The sequence below is a fragment of the Helianthus annuus genome, chromosome 8 (genome assembly GCF_002127325.2).
Source record: "Helianthus annuus cultivar XRQ/B chromosome 8, HanXRQr2.0-SUNRISE, whole genome shotgun sequence".
NCBI classification, from domain to species: Eukaryota; Viridiplantae; Streptophyta; class Magnoliopsida; order Asterales; family Asteraceae; genus Helianthus; species Helianthus annuus.
In genome coordinates, this window is record NC_035440.2 from 66981631 (window position 1) to 67005997 (window position 24367).

At 36.5% G+C, this 24367-nt stretch overlaps 2 protein-coding genes across 2 annotated transcripts; one reads left to right on the plus strand and one right to left on the minus strand.

Annotated features, from left to right (window-relative positions):
- The first annotated feature begins 291 nt into the window (after window positions 1-291).
- Window positions 292-8115, plus strand: LOC110941880 (monoacylglycerol lipase). Its single transcript, XM_022183571.2, has 7 exons — window positions 292-1118; window positions 2507-2545; window positions 2616-2686; window positions 6841-6905; window positions 7117-7206; window positions 7310-7402; window positions 7518-8115. Exons 1-7 carry the CDS (start codon window positions 502-504, stop codon window positions 7917-7919), a joined length of 1377 nt encoding a protein of 458 aa, XP_022039263.1. The 5' UTR covers window positions 292-501; the 3' UTR covers window positions 7920-8115.
- Window positions 8116-15813: 7698 nt separating this feature from the next.
- LOC110939391 (glycine-rich domain-containing protein 2) lies at window positions 15814-19196 on the minus strand. Its single transcript, XM_022181034.2, has 7 exons — window positions 18985-19196; window positions 18145-18265; window positions 17710-17964; window positions 17239-17640; window positions 16483-16774; window positions 16156-16386; window positions 15814-15851 (listed from the first exon to the last, which is right to left on the minus strand). Exons 1-7 carry the CDS (start codon window positions 19140-19142, stop codon window positions 15829-15831), a joined length of 1482 nt encoding a protein of 493 aa, XP_022036726.2. The 5' UTR covers window positions 19143-19196; the 3' UTR covers window positions 15814-15828.
- Window positions 19197-24367: the final 5171 nt, after the last annotated feature.

Consider the following 24367-nt stretch of genomic DNA (forward strand, 5'->3'; position numbering starts at 1 on the left):
AATTGTAATATTGTAAAAGTATGAGGGGAGGGGAGGTAAAGGTGTGGTTTTCTCCGAAAATATCAGGAAAAATCAAAAGTAAATAGAATAGAAATTAAGAGGTCCGGAGACGGCACAGATGTCAAGGGGAGGTTGATGATCCTATCACATAAAAATTCGTCATGTTGCCGCATAATCACACGTGTCATTATACCCTCCTTCCCACGTGGAGGCTCCCTTCACCATCCATCAATAATGGTAGAACAATCTAGCACATCCAAGGCCCCAATCCTGTGCGGTAATCCCTAGGGGAAGCCCAAATCTCCACTATATACCAACCACCTCCCCTCCGCCATTGAATTCCCATTCATCATATTTTTCAAGGAAGGGGAAGAAAGAAACACAAGAAATACGGCATCTGATTTTCAGTTATTATTATAACAAATCAATCAAAACTAATTTGTATTATTTTGGTCTCCTTATTTTCCCTTGTTTTGTTTTCCAATCTTCCTTCCTTGTTATATGATCTGTCTGGGAATCAAAGAATTCTTCATCGTTAATAATAATAATAATTTTAATAATAATAATAATAATCGGAGGGTGAAATCGTCAAACCCTATATTTCAATCCAAGAAAACCCCATCATCATCGTCATCATCGCGTGTATATTGTTGTTCAAATAAAAGTTTTTTTGCAATTTGGATGGCGAAAAGTGAGGCCGCCGGAGAAATAATGCTAACATCCGGAGCAAGTGGGCGCGTAACAGCGCTCCTCTCCGTGCACGTGTTGAAGAGCTTCTTGATGCTCGTTAACGCATTCTTTCTGTTGCTATTTTTCCCATTTCGGGGACGGAGGCGATGCCATTCTCCGCCGCCGGAGAAGGGTGTGAAGGAGGAGACTGGTGGTGGTGTTAATAATCGACCGATGATGAGAGTGCCGGCGACGATTGTTCCGTGGAAGAGTAGCGTGTCGGCTGCTGCGGTGGTGGTGGACCATGATGTGGCGGCGCGTAGGGCGCTTGCGATTCGGAAAGTGACGGACGGTGGGGAGTATTCCCGGCGGGATTATTCGCTTTTTGTGACGCCTAGAGGGGAGACCATGTTTACCCAATCGTGGACCCCAGTTTCGGTTAAAACTAGGTGAGTTTTGTTATCTAGTACTTGTTTCACTGTTTTGTTGATCATGATGAGTTTGTTTAGTTTAAGGTTGAAATCATATTTATTGTCGTTAAGTTAATTGGTGATATCGGTTAGGCTCAACAACCTATCTAAGGTCTAAAATCATGGCCTATTTTCCTAAATGATTTAGGTGCAATTTGTTTTTTTTAAGGTTGTTTGTTTTTTTAACTGTAAACTTCTAAAATAAACTGGTGGTGGTGTACGGACGCTAGTGGTGGGTGGCGGGTGGCGGACATGGACAGTGGGTGGTTGTGAGACCTTAGAAGATCTTAAAAATGGTTGGGCCAAGAGCTTGTGCATATTAATGAAACGTTTACGGAAAAACAAACGGTCTGCGGATGGCAATGTTTGCGCGACACAGATAGAAGAGCCTGCGTAGAACTTTTGGGATCATTTTGATTATAAAACAGTTGGTAAATGATTGGTTGATGTGATCATTTTCTGTTCTAAAGGTCATTGTTTGTGTGCTGTTCATATGTTTCTATGATATGGATAAGAATGTGCAGCCTCTACTGATTGTTGTGAAATCAATAGATTTAATAACGGTTGCTTTAGTGGGTGATCACTGATCATGATATACTGAGGATTGGGAAAGGTAGTTGAACTGAATTTGATTTCAAAGTGGTTAGCAAATGGTTGATTGTCGTGTTCATTTTCTTTTCTAATGGTCAGTTCTTGTGTGCTCTTGGTAAGTTTCTGATATTTGGATAAGAATGTGCAGTCTTTATTGGACTTTTTTAAAATTTAATAGTTGTTGACTTAAGCACAAAGTAATCACAAAATTAGGAGAGGACAGATTATAATATCTGAATTACGGTATATTCGATGGATTGACTAGAATACAACGAGTAGTGGAATAAAGGATTTTATTCAAATCATTAAGTCGTTAAAGTCGATGTTATTGTGCGCTCAATATTGTTTTTTTAACCATCAACGTCAAGTAATGGAATAAAGAGCATTTTAATTAATTCAATTCTTTAATTTAATGTTATTATGTTTTAAAATTGTTTTTCCGGTCATCACTTTTAATGTTATTTTGGAGTTTACTTATTGTAATTAAGTGACCAACAAATCGAATTTTGTACTCAAGTTGGTGAGCTAACTAGTTAAGTAACAAGTCAAAACAATTTACTTTTGTTATGGGTCAAAATGGGCTGAATAGAGTTTGGCTGACTGGAAATACTCTTTGTTTAAAGGGTTTGTTACGCGTGTAAATAATCGGTGTGTCAAACGTGATTATAAAGGTTTTTGCCTTTGTTTTAGACAGTTGGTTAGTATAGTTTGATTCAAGTCCATTAAACTTTGGTATTAGATCAATAATTTATTTTCTTTTCATTTATAATTTGCAGGGCGCTGGTGGTATTATTGCACGGACTCAATGAACACAGGTAACATTTTGAACATTCTTTTAAAGAATATATTAACATGGTGATTTTATTAAACAATCTGTGGTAACAGTGGCAGGTATGATGAATTTGCAAAGCAGCTGAACACACATGGATATAAAGTTTACGGAATGGATTGGGTTGGTAAGTTTGAAACTTTTGCATCTTTTTAACGGATTATTGCTTTGGATGCATATCATTTCGAATTGTGTTCCCTTTATTCTCTTGTGCTTCAAGTGTTGTATGGTAATTGGATCAATGGTCTCAGGTGGCAAGATGAACGGGTTTGATTGGTAGGGTAACAGATTAAAATGGGATGGTTAATATTTTGCTCGGCTAAAGATGGACATTAGCTGATATATGTTCCATTTGACCCATTTGATGTGTTGCTAGGTGTGCAATCATGACCCATTATCTAAAGAATGGTTGTTTTGGGTGACTTTTTTTTTTTTTTTTTTGTGTGTGTGTGTGTATACCAGTCCAATTGGGCCAAGTCAATTTATACAATGGGTCACTTTTGGTCTACCAAGGGGCTGTTTGGCAACTTCTGAATGGGTAAGTGCTGAACCAGTAAGAGGTCTGAACCATTAAGAGCCAGTATAATACTTAACCTTTTAGAGGCAAATAGGCTCAGTATAAATCTTAACCATTCAGAGGCAAATGTCTGAATCATTCAGACATCTGCTCGCAAAACAAACAGTCTGAACCATTAAGTGTTGAACCAGGAAAAGGTTTGAACCATTAAGAGCTAAACAAACAGCCCCTAAATGATACAACAGTTCACAACAAGCAAATCTTTTAAAACATGGTAACTCAAAACGAGTCTAAATGAGTCAGCTCTGCCCGGCGCCACCAAGAACCTGCTTTGATCCGTTACCTGACCTGACCATTTTGCCAGGCTTATCCATTGGTAAAATTGTTCATACTTATATAACATTTGTACTAAATTAATAAGAGACTTCTACCACAATGCTTGTCTACAAACATTTTGCACTTACGTTTTCTTTAATGATTCAAGCCTGTAATCTTTTTATTTTTAATCTTGATTTTTTTTAATAGTGTGTTTTTATTGATTGTTTTAGTTATTTGATATTAGCTTTTAGCATATGTATTTGTGGTCTGTTGCATTCTGCGCCCTAGTTAATGTTGAAGAATGTGGGTATAGTAGTTTCTTCATGCTTAATACATGTGGTCAAGTATAGACGTATAATTTTTAAATTATAAACCAGAGTATTTGATATGAAACCAACCAAAACTTATTTGACGCTTTCTTTTGGGGCAGAAGTAGTAAAGTTTTATAGAGTTAAGTTCTTGTGAAAATAAAATTATCGTACGAAACGTACGAAGTGAAAGAAAGTCAAAAAAGTGGCGGTGGCATTTTGGTAATTATCAGCAACTTCAAAATTACTCTAGTAGAGTAATTTTGAACTTCTGTAGGGTAATTTTGTAAAAGCTCAAGTAGAGTAATTTTGGTCGTGTAGGGTAATTATCAAAATTGTAGGGTAATTATCAAAATTACACTAACCCCCCCCCACCCCCCCAAAAACCTAAAAAAACCTACCCCCCCCCCCAAAAAAAACCTAAAAAAAACCTAACACCCCCCCCCCCCCCCCCAACCCAAACTAAAAGCTACAAACTAAACCATAAAGCTAAACCCCATAACTAAATGCTAACAAAATTACTCTACAAGACATTTCCCAAAAGAGAAAAATGCCCGGATAGTCCCTGTGGTTTCGCCTTTTTTCACCTATAGTCCCTAACTTTCTAAAACTACCTGAATAGTCCCCAAGTTTTTATTTTTTGTTCCCGGATAGTCCCTGGGTCTAACTTTAGTTACTTTTCTCTGTTAAAATGATGTGAAATGACAAAAATACCCTTTCCTTAAAAGGCCAAACCATAAGGACTATCCGGGCATCTTCTTCATTTTTATTTATAAAACCCCACCACCACACTTCATCTTCAACCTCCACCCTCTTCATCTTCAACCTCCACCCACCATCACCCTCCTCCACACTTCATCCCTCTGCTCAAACTGAACCGCTCCTACATCCCCACCTGCGACCACCTACAACCACCACCACCACCCACCCTTACAACTAGCAATCACCAACCGACCACCGCCACCAACGGTTAACAAACACCAGTCAACATACACACAGATTATCCTTCTCTCTCTCTCTCTCTGCTCTCTATCTGGTACGGTCGTCGCCATCACCACCCCCGCCACAACCACCACCACCGCTGTCATCACCACCCCTCCCCCAAACCCTGCAACCTTCCCCTTCATCCAGCCCTGCCTCTCCCCACAACCCCTGATTTTCCAATAAAAATGTTACCTTCATCCAGCCCTGCCTCTCACCACTATCGTCCTCTACAATTACCCTTCATTTTCCGGAGCTCAACTGCAATAACAAAAAACTCCACGTCATGAGTTCATATTTAAAAACAAAAGGCAAACTCAAATTCATTACTAATCAATAGCGTTTGTATTCATATTACATACAGAAAGACAAATTATGTTATTTCCTTGTGAAAAACATAACAAACAATTATCAATCACATAGCCTGCAAACCTAAAAAAAAGGACAGACAAAGGCTTACAAATTATAGATAATCAACATGTACCAAACATGTTCATGCTTCAGTTTCACTTTTGCAATTATTTTTAACAAAATCATCTTTACACCAACAATAAGTCAAAATTAAGTAATATAACTTCATCAATCTGTAAGTACGAAAACACAAACATTGAAAATTAAAGGCCAAAACATAAACAAAATTTCAATTGAAAACCCAATGAATCAACAGAATTTAAACCCACAACCAGGATCAATGAACCCATTTAACCTAAACCCAACAACAATTGATCAAATTAACAACCAAAACAGAAGAAATTACCTTCTAGGCCGAGAGCCGAGCGTTTCTTGGGGTCGTTTAAAATTGTTAAACCATGCTTCAAGACCTTATCGGAACGACGAAGCTTGAGCTTGCAAATAAGAGAGAGATACTCCCAAGCACCACCACCACCGTTCTCAACTTGATTTTCGAGTTGCTGCAACTGCGATTGCTCTGTTTTCGTCACCATCTTGATCTTGATCTGCATATTCAATTAATCGAAATCGGAATAAGTAGTGCCGGCTTGGAGTCAAATAGGAAAGGGGCAAATGGGTTTGGGTGTTATAATAATATTCGTATTCTGCTTAAACCCGATCCGACTACGACGGTGGGGAGAGGCAGGGCCCGGATAGTCCCTATGGTTTGGCCTTTTAAGGGAAGGGTATTTTTGTCATTTCACATCATTTTAACAGAGAAAAGTAACTGAAGTTAGACCCAGGGACTATCCGGGAACAAAAAATGAAAACTTGGGGACTATTCAGGTAGTTTTAGAAAGTTGGGGACTATAGGTGAAAAAAGGCGAAACCACAGGGGCTATCCGGGCATTTTTCTCTTCCCAAAATTACCCTACAGAAGTCAAAATTACTCTACTAGAGTAATTTGATAATTACCCTACATTTCTCAAAATTACTCTACAGATGCTCAAAATTACCCTATTGATGCTCAAAATTACCCTACAGATGCTCAAAATTACACTACTAGAGTAATTTTGAAGTTTTTGATAATTACCAGATTGCCACCGCCACTTTTTGCTTTTCCCCAGTACAGTACTTTTGAAATTGCTGATAATTACCATATTGCCACCGCCACTTTTTGACTTTTCTTTCAATTCGTACAGTTCGTACGTTTATTTTATTTTTATTTGATCTTTTACCAAGTTTTATAAATGGTCAACTAGCTGTAGAAGTTGTCCAACTATCCATCTATATTTGGATATTGCAGGGGGTCGAAATATATTGGATGCGCATTGGTGCAAAAGCTCATCCTGTTAAGTAAGCACATTCCATTTGGTCTTGTATGCGAAAATCGTAGAGCATTTTTCTTGAAATTTTTTATTACCATTATGCCCTTGGAGTACCGGTGCATCAAGTCCACCACTATGATGACAGAGGTGTCAAATATTTCTTTCTTGAAAATCAAAGACTTAAGACACCCTTTTAACCTTTATATTGATGTTTTACAAAGAAACGGGACTGGTGCCGAATGGAAATTCATTTTTAAGGGCAGATGGATTGGTGTTTGTTATCTTTTTCAGTTTTGCGGCTCTGTTCTCGTCTCTCTGTTTAAATATGTTAATATGATTGGCTGATTGAATATTATTTAGGGTTTACTTAAGTTGATTGAAATAGAGGAACCCATCGGATTTTTGTGTATTAATTGTGTACATCTACGGTTTTGTGTAGGACATGGTGGTAGTGATGGGCTTCATGCGTATGTGCACTCTCTTGATGATGCTATCATTGATACGGTAACTTTCTCTTTTATGTATTAGTCGGTTTTACATTTAACTAAGAGATCGGTTACTTGACATAAAAGTTTAAATTGAACTCAAGATGACTTTTTTATCAAGTTGGTCACGGTTACTCGAAGTTTTAATATGTTTACATGACTTGTTGTCCCATATTGAACGCTCATGTTAGACGTGATTGATATATGTTTTTGACTCGAATGTTATGCAGAAAGCATTTATACTGCACGTGTTGGCTGAAAATCCAGGGCTTCCCTGTTTTTGCTTTGGGCACTCTACCGGTGGAGCCATCATTCTTAAGGTATGCTGATAGAACATGCGTATTGTCATACCAAACAGGCAGCAAGGTCATGAAATAATCTACTTGAAATCTAAATATTTGACTTAAAATCTTGAACCTGTAGGCTGCACTTGACCCGAAAGTCGAAAAGTCAATAGCTGGTGTTGTGTTGACATCCCCTGCAGTTGGAGTCCAGCCATCTCATCCAATCTTTTTGGTAAGATGACCTCTGTATCATCATCAATATTATAACTTTTTTTTTTTTTTTTTTTTTTTTTTTTTTTTTTTGTGAAAAACTGTGTTTTGAAAATCTACTATTGACCCATCTATAGGTACTTGCACCAGTTTTCTCCTTCTTGTTGCCAAAGTTCCAATTCAGTGCTGCAAACAAGAAGGGTGCCATAGTTTCTCGCGATCCAGCAGCGCTAGTCGCTAAATACTCCGATCCATTGGTTTACACAGGATCAATCAGGGTCAGAACTGGTCACGAGATTCTAAAGATCACATCTTATTTGCAGCAAAACACCCGCAAACTAAAAGTACCGTTTTTTGTTCTTCATGGGGCAGCCGACACCGTGACCGACCCAGATGCATCTTTGAAGCTATACAAAGAAGCGTCATCAGAAGACAAAAGCATTAAGCTAATCCCGGGGTGTCTGCATGATTTGCTGTTTGAACCTGAGCGGGAAGAGATTAAGCGGGATATTATAGAGTGGTTAGATAACAGAGTGTGAGTATGTTGATGCTCTGTTTGTGTGTTGTGCAACTGTAATAAGAAATGTGTGTAGTGATTAGAAATATTTGGGCTACAATTGATGTGCAATGAGTTGATGATTTCTGGGAAAAATGGTTCCATGTGATTGTCATTTGACTGTCTTGTAGATGTATTTTGTACAGATTTAACTATGAATCATTTAACATTTCTGTTAATCAGGCCACTTGTTTTAGTGGCTGAACGAAAGCAGTTGTTTGGATTCAAAAGCGAGACTGCTTCTAGGTCGTCAGTCTATAATAAGTAATGATAAATTAAATTCTCTTTCATTAGTTAGCTTATCACACTGGGTATTTTGGGTCCTTTTAAAATAAGACGCAAGTCACATTGGGATGAAATAAGTTGTGATGGGTTAGGATGGTAAAAAATTATCCATCTAACTAAGTTTTAACACAGGTCATGATGAGTTTTCTAACTTTCTAACCTTAAATCACAGAGTGTCGCTTGACTTCTGAATCTATCAGCATTCTCGCCCTAAATCACCGTCATCGTGATTCAATCCCCTTCGTGGATTCAAGTTTCTAGCCCTAAATCACCGTCATCGTGAATTCCAAACCCCATAAGTTCATGAATCCGCTTGTGTCGCTTGCGATCACTAAATTTGATTTTGGGATAAGGGTTTGTATCCGATTAAGGTGCGATTTCTGAATTCGATTTTTATTATTTAATACAGGGAGAGTAGTTTGCTGTGTTATTTTTTGAATTTTGAGTTCAATTTGTGAGAAATTTAGGATTGATTGTAAAGATGCGTAGAACCTGTTTGATTTATGACGTATGTTGTTTTTTCTTGGTGCGACTTTTTGGCCATGTTTTTGTTTAGAATTTGAAATTGAACGAACTAGGATTGTAGCTTTATGTTAGATGTTATTGGGAGTTCGTTTGAATCTGAAACTAGTGGACTTGTTTTGATTTAGTCGTTTTTTTGGTCACCACAAAAAAAAAAAAAAAAAAAAAAAAAAAAAAAAAAAAAAAACTGGGTTTGTTTGTTTGTTTGTACATAATTAGAACTAGCTGTTTTCTTTCCAGGTTAGCAAGCATACAAAACGTTTCTATGTGTGTTTTCTAGTTATAACAAAAATCAGAACCCATATGTGCAATGAATCTACTGAGTACCGATTGAACCATTAATTGCAGCTTTTTTGGGTCTAAATCTAAAATTATAAAGAGTCATTTTTCTGTTTGTATGTAGCTTTTGTATGTAGCTTTTAATTTACCTTGTTTTAGTCTACCTCATTCTGCTGTAACTGATAGTAAGAGTAGTTATAGGTAAGTTATGTTAATCACAAAATGTCACATCATATTTGGCTTGCAACTTGCATTACTATAGTGGAAGCCTTAAATGTATGCATACATATGGATTTTGAAGCATCTCAAATCCCAGTAACTTCGTATACACATGAAGCAGAAATTAAACAAGAACAAATCCCAATGATCAGCTAATAGTAAGAAGAGTAAAATGAAATTTTCGTTCTTGAGGGTTTGGCTACTGTTGTGAATTTTTTTAATTTTTTATTCTTTTTTTTATGTTTTTAATTTTTTTTTTATTTTTTTAACTTTTTTTAATTTTTCTATTTTTTTTTTTTACTTTTTTATTTTTTAATTTTTTTTATTTTTTTATTTATTTATATTTTTAGCCTATCATGCCCAAATCCATCTTAACACAAAACACATTTTAACTTAAACTCATCCTAACCCATTTCTTAATAAACTCGTCCTAACCCATACTCATTCTAACCCATTACCCAAACCTGCCCAACCCACCCATTTTGCCACCCCTAGCCATGACAAACATCACACCCATCAGTGTCGTTATCGTAATCAGGCTGATACTATACAACTTAGAAAATGATACTCAAATCTCAACTCTTTAAGAAAAAAAAAAAGATGGACGAGAACCTTCTGAGGATAGGCATAGGCAAACACGGTGAGATGTTTTGTTAGTAAGCCTCAACATCATAACTGTTGTATATTTTAGTATAATCATGATTGACTTGGTGACCAAAGTGAATGCAAGTTAGGAGGTGTGAGAGTGCACGCCTGTTTGAGTTGATAAAGTCCTAAGTGTTCGGGCGAAGCCCCTAATCCACAGGGGTTCCAAGGAGGCAACACCCCTTTGTGGGTGTCCGGGGGCAACGCCCATGGAAGTAGGGTCCAAGGGCAAGACTGGCCGGTATCAGGTTACTAATGATGATGTGTTATGTTTCATTAATTTTTTTATTCTATAATATGATGTGGAAAATCTAAACAATGAAATGGATTTTTAATTAAAATGCCAATTTTTTATTTTATATTTAGAAAAATAATTTTTTTTGTTTCTTTAGTCCTAAAATATGTAATATTTTTTATTAAACCTATTTTTAATTCAATGACGCCCAACACATTAGTAACTTTCAACTGTTATTGTTAAAAACCTATTTTCTATTAATCAAATTCACAAACCCATTTCTTAATTTGATTTATTAGATCTCTAATCCATTTTGACTTCATCTGTTCTTATTAAGATCCTAACTTATATTCATCAAATCCCCAAACCCCTTTCTTGATTTTATTTATCAAACCCTCAAACCCCTTTTTTTAATCATCAGCAAGTCATTCCAAACAATTATGGTGTAGGAAGATTTGGAACAGGTGATTAATCCAAAAGAAAGATGAATGGATTTTTTTTTTTGGGAAATAGAAGATTTGAAATAGGTGGTTGATAAAAAATAATTGATTTCTAGATGATTTTGAAATTGAAAATATTGTTTTCCTAATATGAATGGTATGTCTAGGTTTTTTAGGGTTTGAAATATTCTTTTCCTAATACGGATAGTATATAAATAAACATTAAGAAAAATAACAAAATTAAAAAGAAAAATAGTAACCTGGTGACCTGGTAATTACACATTATTAGAATATTAAACTAAAGTTTAGTTACTTTAATGAGACAAATAAAGTTTGGATGACTTAATTGGAACACTAGGCAAACTTGGTTACATTTATGTAGCATTTCCCCTTTTAATAATGGGTGTACCTATCTAGACACCATTTTGCCTATTTACACACCCAAAAAGGTGTTTTTTGTCCTTATATGCACACCCTGCAGTGTCGAACTGTGACCAAAACGCGTCGTTTTGGTCTGGTTAACCAGACAAAGGCTGACGGGTGTCTGACGGGTCTGTTGACCGGACCAAAATGCCAAGTTTCGGCCGCGTTTTGGTCCTATCAGCTAGACAAAAGACTGACACCCGGTCTGGTTGACAGAACCAAAACGCGACCAAAGCTCGACGTTTTGGTCCGGTCAACAGACCCGTCAGACACCCGTTAGTATTTGTCTGGTTAACTTGACCAAAACGCCACGTTTTGGCCACAGTTCGACACTGCAAGGTGTACATATAAGGACAAAAAACACCTTTTAAGGGTGACTATCTACACACTTGGTGTGTAGATAGTTTGGCCCTTAATTAAAATTTATCGTAAAAATGCATTAGAAAAATAATTTTCTTGAAATTCTATTTACTCTCGAGATGAAAAATTAAGGCATTTTGGAGGCAATTTTATTTAAAATAATAATTGCCTAAAGACGGCCCCGCTTTCGAAATCAGTTTTGGTCACTCTGATTCTGGTTCACGAATTTCACCCAAAATCATATACTAGTTTTATTCTCAATCTGAGTTGTATCTGGTTGGATTTTACAAGAGAACCACCAAAATAATTCGATATGAAAATGACTATACGTCTATCTGTTGCAATCTCTAAGTTCCCCCACAACGAGAAGATTTTTTCTTGCTTCTTCTCTGTGAATGATGAATAATAGGGAAATATACAATCAAATACTCTCTACAAAGTACAAAGTATAAACCAAGGGCAGATGTCAAATACCGCTCTACTTCTACCCAATCAAAATGTTAGTACTAACTCGTCTTCTGATTCATAAAGTTCTAAACAAGTTTAGAAGTCATGTTCCTACTTCTGAAATTTTCTTGTATCTTGTTCTTTTAATACTTAGGGGGTGTTTGGCTAAGCTTTTCAACACCTCGTTATAATTTATTGACTTTTACAAAAAGCTAATAAGGAGAAAAGGTGTTTCGCAAACTCATAAGCACTTTTCAAAATGACTTTTTGTATAGAGAGGAAAAGTTAGTTTTGAAAATTTAGTAAGGAGTGACTTTTTGAATATACTTATGACTTATTGGCTTGTCACACCCCCCAAAATCTATCATGCGGAGTATCACCGCTTGGAGGCGTTACGTGACCAGGATCGAGCCACCAATCATATTGAACAACGTAATTAAGTAAATAAAACCAACCACAATACAATTGGTGACCAAAAGAAAGTAACCCACTTTAAGTTAACAGCGGAAGCATAAAACGTGAAACCAAAACATAAGTCTTATAAGTTCATAAGGTTCAAATGTTAAGCATGGAACATAACAGTCCATATCCCACAACGACCTCCTCCTCGTGCAAGCTCCGTAAGCATCTAACGACCTGTAAGGCATGTAACAACGAGTCAACAACAAAGTTGAGTGAGTTCACAGTTGGTTGTTTAGTTTTAAGTTCTTTCCGAAAACATGGTTTGTCTTTTGATGGCTTACTTGCCGTGGGGGTTACCCCATAGTTGAAAATATGATTAACCAGTTCCTTCTTTATTACCCAAACCATATCCATAATCAATGGGGGCTTCCCCATGTGAACCACTAGACCGTTACCATATCGACTACTAACGAAAGTAAGTTGTGCCCTACGTCAATGTCTATCATCATTGACAGTTTGCCATAGTCCATTAGTACACGCCCGTCCGACTAGCACGGTTTGAGGTTTGTTAAACCTAATAGCGCTATTAACTAATGACCCGCTCGCTATTGGCCTCGGCGATTAAGTCGATATAAAATGAGGGACTTAATTATAGAGTTTTGTCTAGTAAGTTTTAAGGTTGTTGTCCTACCCAAGGAGGACGAACGTACGTATTCTACCCTAGGAGAATACGCATGATTAATATTGGAATCCTATCCATGGAGGATGGCGGTACATATCCTACCCAATGAGGATATGTAGGTTCCGTTTTAATTCTTTAACCCATTCCCAACCACCGGGAATCCCATGCCTTAGAAAGTGTGTGAACTCACCTTGGTTTGCTCGGTTAGATTAGTTACTCTAATAATCAGAAATCAAGCACGTCCTAATAAGGTACAGATAACAATCAGTTTTTTCGTGCATGCATAACATGTATCCTACGTACGGTTTATCTACTCACTACTTCTATCACATACCACACAATACAAATGTCACACTCTGACTTTTGTGGAAAGATCATAGTTAAAAATGCACTTGTAACACTTGTTAGAAAATATTTTCTATGTGTTGGAATTTTTAGAAAATTTCGCTAGAGTTTCCTTTGAAAATGGAAGCGTCCATGCTAATAAGTATATCATTTTCTTTTCCAAAAATCTTTCAACAAACAACAATAATTCACCAAGAGCGAACTATTCCATTTACAAACCAACATGAACTTGATGTTTCATAAAAACGCATAGTAACTTGGTAAGGCGTTTAGTGGGTTTAGTTACCCTCCAAAGTGTGTTTACATTATTTAAAATCTCATTCTCGGGATTTTTAGATGTTCACAACTTGTGAACATATTTCACAAAAATATTTATTTACAACATTTTCATGTGTCACTAATATCCATATACTTTACTTTATTTCCAAAATAGTGTAAGGATCATGATCTTTCGAAAACCGTCTTTTAAACTTGGTTTATTTAGGAAAATCACTCACAAGTTTTAGATCTACAAGATCATTAGTTCACTTGGTTTATTATTTTTACAAGAAATCATTTTATCACCAAGTTTATGTCTAAATATGGAGGTGATTCTTTTATGTAAACCCCTAATCACCTCCTAACTTGTTAACTCATGCTTTTAATCATGATTTAACAAGTTCCATATGATGATCAATCATCATATTACTAGTAACCAACAAGCAAGCATCAACATACACCACACAACATCATATTAACAATATTACATCATATTTCATCTTATTTAAGCTTATGTTTCATGATTCAAGATTCAAGTCTTTAGTGTTCTTGCCAATTTTCAACATACTTAATCTATTAACCACCAAAAATATCATGTAATAAGGGTTAACAAGAAGCTTACAACTAGCTTAAAGCTAGGGAAGATCAAGAAGCAAAAGTGGAGGATAATAGCAAACGAATGAGGTCCTTCAAGTTCCACACTCCGTAATTCACCTTCGTGCACCTTAGGATGGCCTTGGATTGTATGAGTGAAAAATCGAAAATGGTGAGTGGTGCAGGGGGTGCTCGGCCGAAGCTATGGAGGAAAGGGAGAAGAAAATGTGGTGGTAATTAAGTGAAGGAGGTGATGTGTTTATTTAAACATAATCTCTATTACTCAATGGTCAATGTGTCTACAAAAGTACATGACAAATCTTCACCATATCCAAGAGAAGATTAGGAAGATATTAGGAAGATTGCAATCCTTGAGTGGGGCCATGCTTGGGGACGGTTCTAGCAGGGGGGGGGGGGTAAGATGTAAAATGTTGTGGTAAGTGGTGATTAATTAGGGGTTAAGTGGTAAAAGTTTAGTGTTTAGTATGTACCATGTGTTATATAGTGTGTTTAAGTGTTCGGGAGTCATAACTAGCTCAAAAAAATAAAAATAATATTTCTTGCAATATTTTAGCGTTCCGGGTAATGTCCGGTTGTTCGGTTAGATATCGTTCCGTTAAAGTGCTAAGTTATTCCATATAGTGTCCTATATATATCTTTTTTTTGCACAAGACTAGTATGTTAACAAACACATGTAAGTATGATGCAGTAATCAGAAAGCAGTTAAGTAATTCAGCACAGACATCAAGCACTTTAATTAGCATTAATGAATCGTACGGATACATGTAATTTTGAGGGTTGTCACATGGCTTTTCCCACCATTTTTAGTCATTTTACATGCATAAGCTAAGTCAAACACTTTTTAAAAAACAACTTATTGGCTTTTCACACCCCATAAGCTAATCCAAACACTTTTTTAAAAACTTCTTTTCAAAAAGTTATAAGTCAATAAGTTATTTTAAGAAAAAGTTCTTTTTGAGTTAAATAAGCTTAGCGAAACAAGCCCTTAGTATCTTGGTATTTTAATACTTAGGGTATGTTTGGTATGGGGTAATGGAATGGACGAAGGAATGGAATGGATGAGGTAATGGAATGGCCGAGTGAATGCAATGGATCATTACCATTCCATGTCGTGTTTGGTTACCATGTGAATGAAATGAATTATTATTGTGTATTGTTCGGTAGGCAAGAAAAACGGAGTAATAAAATTAGTGGTGAGTGGTGGTGGTGGTCGGTGGTAGTGATTGTGGGTGGTTATAGGTGGCGGTGGTGGGTGTCGGCGGCGGCGATGGGTGGTGGTGGCGGCGAGTGGCGGTGGGTGCGGTGGTGACGACGAGTGGTGGTGGCGACAAGGTGGCCGTTGGTGGTGGGTGGCAGCAAAGGTGGTGGTTGGTGGCGGCGGCGGCGGTTGGTGGTGGCGTCGACGATGGTGGTGGGCGGCAGCGACGAGTGGCGTTGGCGGTTGGTCGTAGCTGTGGGTGATAACGGTGGCGAGTGGGTGGCGGCGGCAGCGGTTGTTGAGGTGAGGTGGTGGCGGGTGGCAGCGATGGCGTCGGTGGTGGGTGGTGGTGGTGGTGGGTTGTGGCGAAGGTCGTTGGTTGTGGTGTTGTTGATGAATGGTGCAAGAGGGGATGGAATGGAAAAAAAAACATGGGGGTGGAAGGAATGATTTTGAGGGAATGGAATGCTTTTTGGAATGGGTGATTCCATTCCATTGACCAACCAAACACTCGTTTCTTCATTCCCTCGTAATCACTCATTCCATTCCCCCTCTCATTCCTGCAAACCAAACACTATGTTAGTATTAAAGAAAAAGATGTTTGTCAGGTTATCAATACCACTAGAATTAGGCAAATTTAAATATTTATTTGTTTAATGTATGATGTACTTGATACATTCAATGATCCCGTATCTTTAATCCTATTTGTATCAGTTATGTTGTAATGCAAGTTGAGGAAGCAATAAGTTCTACTTCACGATATATATTTTTAATCTGTTACATATATAATAATAATGATTAGAAATACGTCCCAAATCCAGCATAATAATAATAATAATAAATCTTATTTTCCGTTACAATTACCACCACAGCTAGAACGACATCCTCCGCAACTCGCACGACATCCGCCACCACCACCACCACCACCTCCACATCCGCCGCCACAACCTCCACTACCACTACACGCCCCACCCGTCGTCATCCATACACTTCCAATGATACCCGGGCCATTATCCTTGTGTTCAGACCTCATAACCACATGGTGCATTGGACTCCTTGAGATAATAATACCCAAAGTAATAGGCAAAGACATATCTACGAAAGAGAAAACGTGACCATGAAATGTAACTTCGATGACTCAATACTTTCTGATAAATTTTTATTGAAAAAACTTTATAACGCAACCCATACCTGTTTCAAACTCTAACCAAATTGGAGTGACGAGTTTTGAGTCCAATGCGGATAATGATATCGAGCAAGTTCCTAATGATTTCGAAGAACAATCGAGATCGAGATCAAAGAGCAAAACACCCTTTGGTTCACACTGGAACAGAATAGCTTGTGTTTCTTTGCTATCGGCGCAAATGCTTAAACGTTGCTTATCCTTAAATAGCATGTCATGTTGTTTCTTAGCAATTGAAAGAACAAAGTTGCCTTTGTGTTTGGTTGATAAGCTCCTTATCTCTATCACCTCCACCATAATCTGAAATTGATTATGGCAACCAAATTGGTAAAAAAAATTGTTGTGTGATTACTATGGAAGCGTTAAATAAAAATTAAGTGTTTTAAGTCTTAATGTGATTTCTTTTTCTGAAGAAAAAAACAAGAACAAGGGAACCGAGTTCCAACATGGATAAAATAATTGATTCTGCATTTGGGTATAAGACCAAACGTAATGGACTCGTGGTTGGCCAAACCACGAGGGCCACACCACCGCAACCTCTTGGGAAGTGCTGATTTTGGCCAGCGTTTGTGGTTGGGGTCACGCAAAGTTTGATTTTCAAAAAACCAGCATGGGCACTACTATAGTATATTTTATCCATTCGGTTTGTCACACATTACCGGTTTTCTAAGCTTCCTGGTTTCTTATATAAAACCGAACTTCATATCGTTGTAAATCCAACCTAAATGGTCATGTGACATGTATGAGGATTCTAAAAATATTACCTCTGTGGACATGATCTCGAATAATTGGCTTGGTTTAATGCAACGTTTTTGACTTTGGACCGGAGGCATGTACATGGCTCCGGCCCTCCAATACCTCGACAAAAACATCTCATTCCACTGCTTTGTAGTCTTACTGAACCCGCTGTCAAGTTTGTGACCCTTGGTTCGATCAGAGTCTGTGTCATCATGGTCGAGAACATTTCCTAGTAGGCACATTGTATCGTTGCAATAAGAAAGTGGATGCAGTTGATGAGTGTGCCACATTAGGTCGATATCATAAGTTGGAACACAAAAGTTGTTTGATTTCGTCTCTATGTTCCTCCTAATCATATGTAGAAATCCCTTATATCTCTCAACTGCCCCCTCAAGAAAGATATCGTCTTTCATAAACGATCTCGATACCTAACATGGATCATTTATGTCACACTCTTAAGATACAAACGAACGATTAAGAAACCTAGAGTATCTCACCTGGTAATAGAATGAACTTTGTCTTTCGACTGCAGAAACTAGATCGTATTTGGTGCTTAGTGAGCTCGCCAACCTGTTTTGAGTATCGTTGGGAAAGCAGTCATCGAAGTCAAGTACATAGGGTTCTTCTGGATACATAGCGTTCCATAACGCTTCGGTTTCTTTCTTGCAAGACCCCTCAACTGATGATATAACCACACCACAAGGATCTAGGATTATGCCAAAGAGTTCCTTACAATCAGACATGTACCGAACCTTGACAACCAAGAAACTGAGTTAGAATCTAGAAAATGTATATGTATTTGACAATAAAACAAAAATATATCAATCTCTCAACCTAGTATAAACAAATATATTAATACATAAACATGATCACATATGAATGTCGTAGCGTATATCTGATACTTTGTTTTCATTTGTCGTTAGACAGCTTACCGGATTAAGCCTATGGCAATGCCAAATCCATTCACAGTCGAGTGGCACCACCAACCGCCATTCACTAATCTTAGACCGGCTAGTATATTTTGCTAGTAAAGGAAGCCAACAGTATTTGTACCTGTAACCGATAAATATCTAGTTACTGATGGGGTGTAAGCTATAGATAATTTATTAGCTAATGAACAAAGAAGTTAAAAGAAGAAAAATTAACCAAATTGTATAGAAAGGGTTCATTCATGTCATAGTTTATCTATAACATATTTTGAGTACTAATTAAAGCGAAAAAAAGTATGTGTTGTGTTCGAATTTCATCTAAGCCATTTTAACAATACTACTGAACACAAGTTCAAGAACTGAAATTCGAATAAATAGTATTTAAATGTTTACAACCACCAGAATCATTAATATAACTTATAGCGTTAGTTATTATCAAATTAATTAAAAAAAATGCACGAAAAAACGTCAGCAGGTCGTACATAATCTTTACCCTTTTTAATGAGTCGCCCAACACACTTAACTCGGGAGATTTGCACCCCTCGCTACATGCAGAGCCGGCCCGTTAGGCTTTCCATATTAGGCACAAGCCTATGGCCAACAAAAAACAAGGGCCTTCAATTTTTGTATATGTATTAGGCCCAGATAAAAGAAAAACTAAATGGTTTTTTTGTTTTTATTAGGAAAAAAAATTATTTAGGAAAAAATCTCATATTCAAACACAAGTAAAGGAGGAGGGTTTGTTACTAAATATATTGAAAATAATAATTTTGCAAAAGGGTCTCCACTTCGTAGTTCGCTTAGCGTCTCTAAAAACGTTGGAACGGCCCTGACTACATGTACCTGAAAACAGCTCGTTCTAGTACACATCCGTTGTATAATTTCCCATTGTCATGAACGGCTTTGAGAAACTTTAAAAGTCTCTTCGTTGCAGTAACGAGGTCCGTTGATATGACAATCTTTTGAGCCTCAACCCATTCTAGATCTTCGTAGTTCTCCATGGCACTGAATCCGGAAATGTGAACTGAAAGAAGACGATTGAATTACAAAGGTGAAGCATAGCCTCTTATAATTAAACAAATCTGGCATTTTGTTTTACGGTGTATCATTTCTTATGTGTTTTACCATTAAATAAGCACATCTCAAGGTAACATGTACTAGTCACGAATGTGGGGTTTGAGTTGTTTATTTCAGCAATTTGTGGTCATGCCTATTTCTTGGGTAGTTTAAGAATTCTTGAAAATGATTTAAAAATGAAAAAGTGTACATATATTACAAGTTGAAAGACTTAACATTTCTTCAAGAATATATCTTGTGATTCTTGTCTATATATATATATATATATATATATATATATATATATATATTTGAAAAGTATCTATAACTAAAAATTTGATGTGTCCATAACCTCGTGATTTCATTCTCAAATTAAAGAAGATTGATAGTTAAATATGAAGGTCAAGTAGGGTTGTTCATGGGCCGAGCCGAGTCGAGCTAGGGCAAGCTCGGGCTCGGCTTGATTATAAACTAAGCTGGCTCGACTCGGTTTGGATTTGAAACCAAGCTGAAAATCTAAGCTTAGGCTTGGCTTGGTTTTTAACCGAGCAGGCTCGGCTCGGCTTGGTTTGTCTCGATTTTAAAAATAGAAATTAATACATAGCTCTCAAAATTCAATATTCTAAAAGATTATTCAATACTTCAAAAGAACATATTCAAAATAAGTTCAACCTAATACATTACATACCAAAATCACGTCCAACAACGCAAAAAAAAGTTTTATATTTCAAGTAAATACAATATTTGTTCATTAGCACGGTAATCAACCTTTAAATATGTCGTAGCTCATAGATATCAAATTACAAGCCTAAATACATGTAAATAATAATCATTTTTTTGTAATATATTATACGTATATAAAAATAAAATATATTATAAGTAAAATAATTCGAGTCAAGCTACCAAGCTAGCCAAACCGAGCCAAGTTGGCTCGTCACGATCCGAGCCGAGCTAGGCTCACTTTCTAACCAAGCCGAGCCGGCTCGGCTCACTTTCAAACCGAGCCATATCGAGCGAGCTTTTTCCGAACTAAATCCAAGCGAGCTCCGAGCCACGAGCTTTTTGGACAGTCTAAGTTCAACCCATATATGCTAAAAACAAGCAAAAATATAACACAAAAACCGAGTTAAGTTTATCTAACATTTCCAAATCGTTGAATTTAAAAATATAGTATTTTGTATTAAGTTAAACTAGGATTGCGACCCGCCGCATTGCGGCGGGAATTCTTTAGTTATAACCATTGTTGCAGAAATCGGCCTAGGCGGCCGATTAATCGGCGCCTAGGCGCTAGGCGGTCATCTACTGCCTAATTTTGAGCTAGGCGGTCAATTAATCGGTCATGGTCAAAAATCGGTCGAAATCGGTCCTAGGCGGTCAAAATCGGTCCTAGGCGGTCAAAAATCGGCCCTAGTCGGTCAAAAATCGGATTAATCGGACAATATTAGTCGGTCAAAATCGGTCAAAATCGGCCCTAGGCGGTCAAAATTGGTCAAAATCGGTCAAAATCGAACCATACCATCTGAAACTTGAAGTATTTATGTGAATTTTGAAGTATTATTTTTATACTATTGGGTATATATATATAATTTTGAAAAAATACATACAAAAATCCCATTCCGATTAATCCCGATTAATCCAGATTAATCCCAATTAATCCCTAGGCTGTACCTCACCGCCCGACTAGCGCCTAGCGCCTTCTACAACATTGGTTATAACTAATTCAGTCTAGGTCCCGCATATTATGTTAAACCTGTCAAACGTGGAAAAAATAGACGATGTAAAAACATTCACCCACACACGCACGTTGCGTCGTGTTAATTCGCAAAATTTAGAACGAAACGTAAAAATGTTAAACCAAAGACGCACATTGCGATGTGTTAAGTCACAAAATTTAGAACCAAGCATAAAGCAAAAAATTTGCGGAAAATGAAAACTATAAAGGACCAAAGTTGAAAGTAAAAAAAAGTTATGAGGATAGATTGCAAAAGATAAAATTTTTTGGGTTAAAAGTAAAAAACAAATAGTTTTGAGTTAAAAGTAATTTATGAAATACTTTTGGTTGAAAAGTAAAAAAAAAAAAACCATTTTTTTTGGAAAACCCCCAAAGCCAACGTTACGACAACCATATGCATAACCATTTTTTCTTTTAAAACTTACGGTGTCAAATAGTACTAATGTCACACAACCGTCATCGACCACCAACACTGACTCGACCTAGGATATGCGTTTTGCGACGAACCTATCAAACATGGAAAAATAAAGGTAAAAAAGTTGAATCACACATGCATGTTGTGTCGTATTAACTCGAAAAATTTAGAACTATACGTAAAACGAAAATTTACGAAAGATGAAAAGTATAAGCGACAAAAGTTGTGAAGTTAAATTGCAACTAATGAAAAGTTTTGGGTTAAAGTTAAAAAAACAAATTATGTAGGGTTAAAATTATAAAAGGTAAAAACCATAGGGTTAAAAGTAAAAAATAAACTTTTTTTTTGAAAGACACCCAGAGCATAATGTGCAAGTGATAATGCACAAAAAAGTTGTAAAGTTATATATGGAATAATATAAATACTTCGAAGTTGATAGACATGTATTTAAAATATCTCAATAATCTTTAAATATAGATAAATTACTATTTTGGCCTTCGTGGTTTAGTCATTTTAACCATTTCAGTCCTAAAAAAGAATCTTTTGACATATTAGACCCTAAGATTGCATTTTATAATGGTTTTAACTCTTAACGCTAACTTTATTACTTTTTTTGCAGTTAAATAAAGGTAATTGGGTCAATCTATATCTTGTGGTTTTTTCTTTTTTAATAAACTTCCGTTTTGTTCCCTGTGGTTTGGTTACTTTAATGGTTTTGCCTCAATACTTTAAAAATAGTCAGTTTACTCCTTGATGTTTCGCTTTTGTCACCAGTTTACTCCATAACTCTAACTCAGTAAAAATTTTAAATTCAAAGTAAGGGTATTTCAGTCATTATATATATATATATATATATATATATATATATATATATATATAGAAAGTATAATGTACTCTTCAAGGCTTAACCTACATTAACATACATGACAAAAAATATAACGTGCGTTATTATCATAGAACGTGCGTGATTATAGTCCCATGTGTGATTATGTGGTCCCATGCGTGATTATGTGGTCCCATGCGTGATTATACTCCTGATCCAACGGTTACCATTGTCTCCTACGTGATGTATGATAAGGCTTTTTGTATGTTAACCTTACTCTATATATATATATATATATATATATATATTCAATTGTATAAATCTTTAAATATGTTTTTTTCTTTTATTGATATTAGAAATAAAAATATATAACTTTAATTATAACTAGATTGTAGCTAATGGCTGCGCGTTGCGGCGGAGGCGCATTAGTTGTTTATAGTTGGTGGCACCTTATGTGATACGTTAACCATATGAAAACGCGTGTTTCAACGATCTGATCTAAAGCATTGCGGTTGCAAAAGAAACATTATCAAATCCGAGTTGGTTAATTTAGTGAACGTTCCATCTAACCACTACACCACTATTACCTTTAGAATTAAAAAAAAATGTGTATTTATTTTGAGATATTAACATTTGACGTAAATGTCAAATTATAATATTTAAATGATTCCCAGATAAAAAAAAGATACGAGGATTTCGTATTTCCTAAAATCAGTAGAAGAATAAAAAGGAAGTTGAATGATGAAGCAAAGGTGGTGGATGGACAAATATTCAGATAGTATAAAACCAAAAACCGTGATCCTTGTGATGCTTAATAAACAGGGTGTTTATGTCAATGTTTCTGATTCAAATGAGAAAATTAAAACTTTAGGGAAGTGAAGGGGATTAGCCGATTAGTTGTACATGTTTGAAAGCTTAGTCTTTTACTCTTTTGCCAATGTTCTTTTACTTTACTTGTCAACCACTAAAGCATATTGCCATTTTAATCCAAAACTCAAAAACTCTAATTTTTTACTGTTCCAACATCTCTTTTTTGTCTTTATCTGCAGGAGTAGTTTTGTCCATTTATATTTCATTAAACCAATTTCTTTATTAAACCCCCCCCCCCCCAAATATAAATACCCCCTATAAGAGACCAATTACATCATCATCTTCAACCTCCCAAGCGAAACCCTAACCAGAGATCAAACCCAAAAAAAAACCGTAACCCACAAGAGATCGAAGCAACGACAATGGTGGTTTGCACTTGTGGAGCCTCAACCTCACTGAGAACCTCATGGACAACACAAAACCCAGGTCGTCGTTTTCACCGGTGCAACAAACCATCAAGCTGTGGAGTCGTTGCTTGGGCTGAGCCACCGAAGATTGAGAACCCGACTGTGATGATTCCTGCACTGTTGGACACCATCAAGCGGCATGAAGAGAATGCAAGACAGATGTTTGCTCGAAACATGAAGCTTGAATAAGAAGCTAAAAAATTGGCACAGGAGAAGAAGATGCTTAAAGTTATCTTAGGTTTCAGTTTTTTGTTGTTCATGTTTTACTATGTTAAGTCTGGTTAGGGTTTGACTTTTGTTTGGATTTTGTAAGTTTGGTCTGTACTATCGACCTGCTAATATGGTTGTTTTGTAAGTTGGTAATGGAAAGTTTGGGGCTTTTTGTAATGAATCATCTAATGTGTTGTGCATCTAATGTCTTATGACAATGTGTTGATATGTGCCGACATGTGCATCTAATGTGTTGTGCATCTAATGTCTTATGACAATGTGCCGAAATGAGCCGACATGTGCATCTAATGTCTAATGACACTATGCAGTTTACCAAAGGTGCACCAAATACCAAATGTGCACCAAATGTACAGCCAAACAGTTTACCAAATCTGTACTAAACAGTTTAACATATGTGAGCCAAATGTGTACAAAATATGCAGCCAAATACCAAATAACAGTTTAACATAACAAATGTGCAGCCAAATACCAAATATGCAGCATTTAACATACCAAAACAGATCTGCAAAGTGCAGTATTTAACATTACAACTGACCATCAATACCAAACATACATAAACACTTTCATGAACTAATGTACCAAAACATAAGTACCAAACAACCATTAACACTAAAAGTTAAGCAGTTTGACATGAACTAATGTACCAAAACAGTTTGAAACAAACTGTAAACATCACAGTTTGAAACAAACTG

Bases quoted from the DNA above. Each gene is read 5' to 3' on its own strand.
- LOC110941880 (XM_022183571.2), top strand. From the start codon at position 502: ATGATCTGTCTGGGAATCAAAGAATTCTTCATCGTTAATAATAATAAT. The intron at 1,119-2,506 runs GTGAGTTTTGTT...TATAATTTGCAG, and splicing joins CCAGTTTCGGTTAAAACTAG to GGCGCTGGTGGTATTATTGC. The intron at 2,546-2,615 runs GTAACATTTTGA...CTGTGGTAACAG, and splicing joins CACGGACTCAATGAACACAG to TGGCAGGTATGATGAATTTG.
- LOC110939391 (XM_022181034.2), bottom strand. From the start codon at position 19,142: ATGGAGAACTACGAAGATCTAGAATGGGTTGAGGCTCAAAAGATTGTC. The intron at 17,965-18,144 runs GTAAGCTGTCTA...TTGGTTGTCAAG, and splicing joins ATTGCCATAGGCTTAATCCG to GTTCGGTACATGTCTGATTG. The intron at 16,775-17,238 runs GTAATATTTTTA...AATCAATTTCAG, and splicing joins TCGAGATCATGTCCACAGAG to ATTATGGTGGAGGTGATAGA.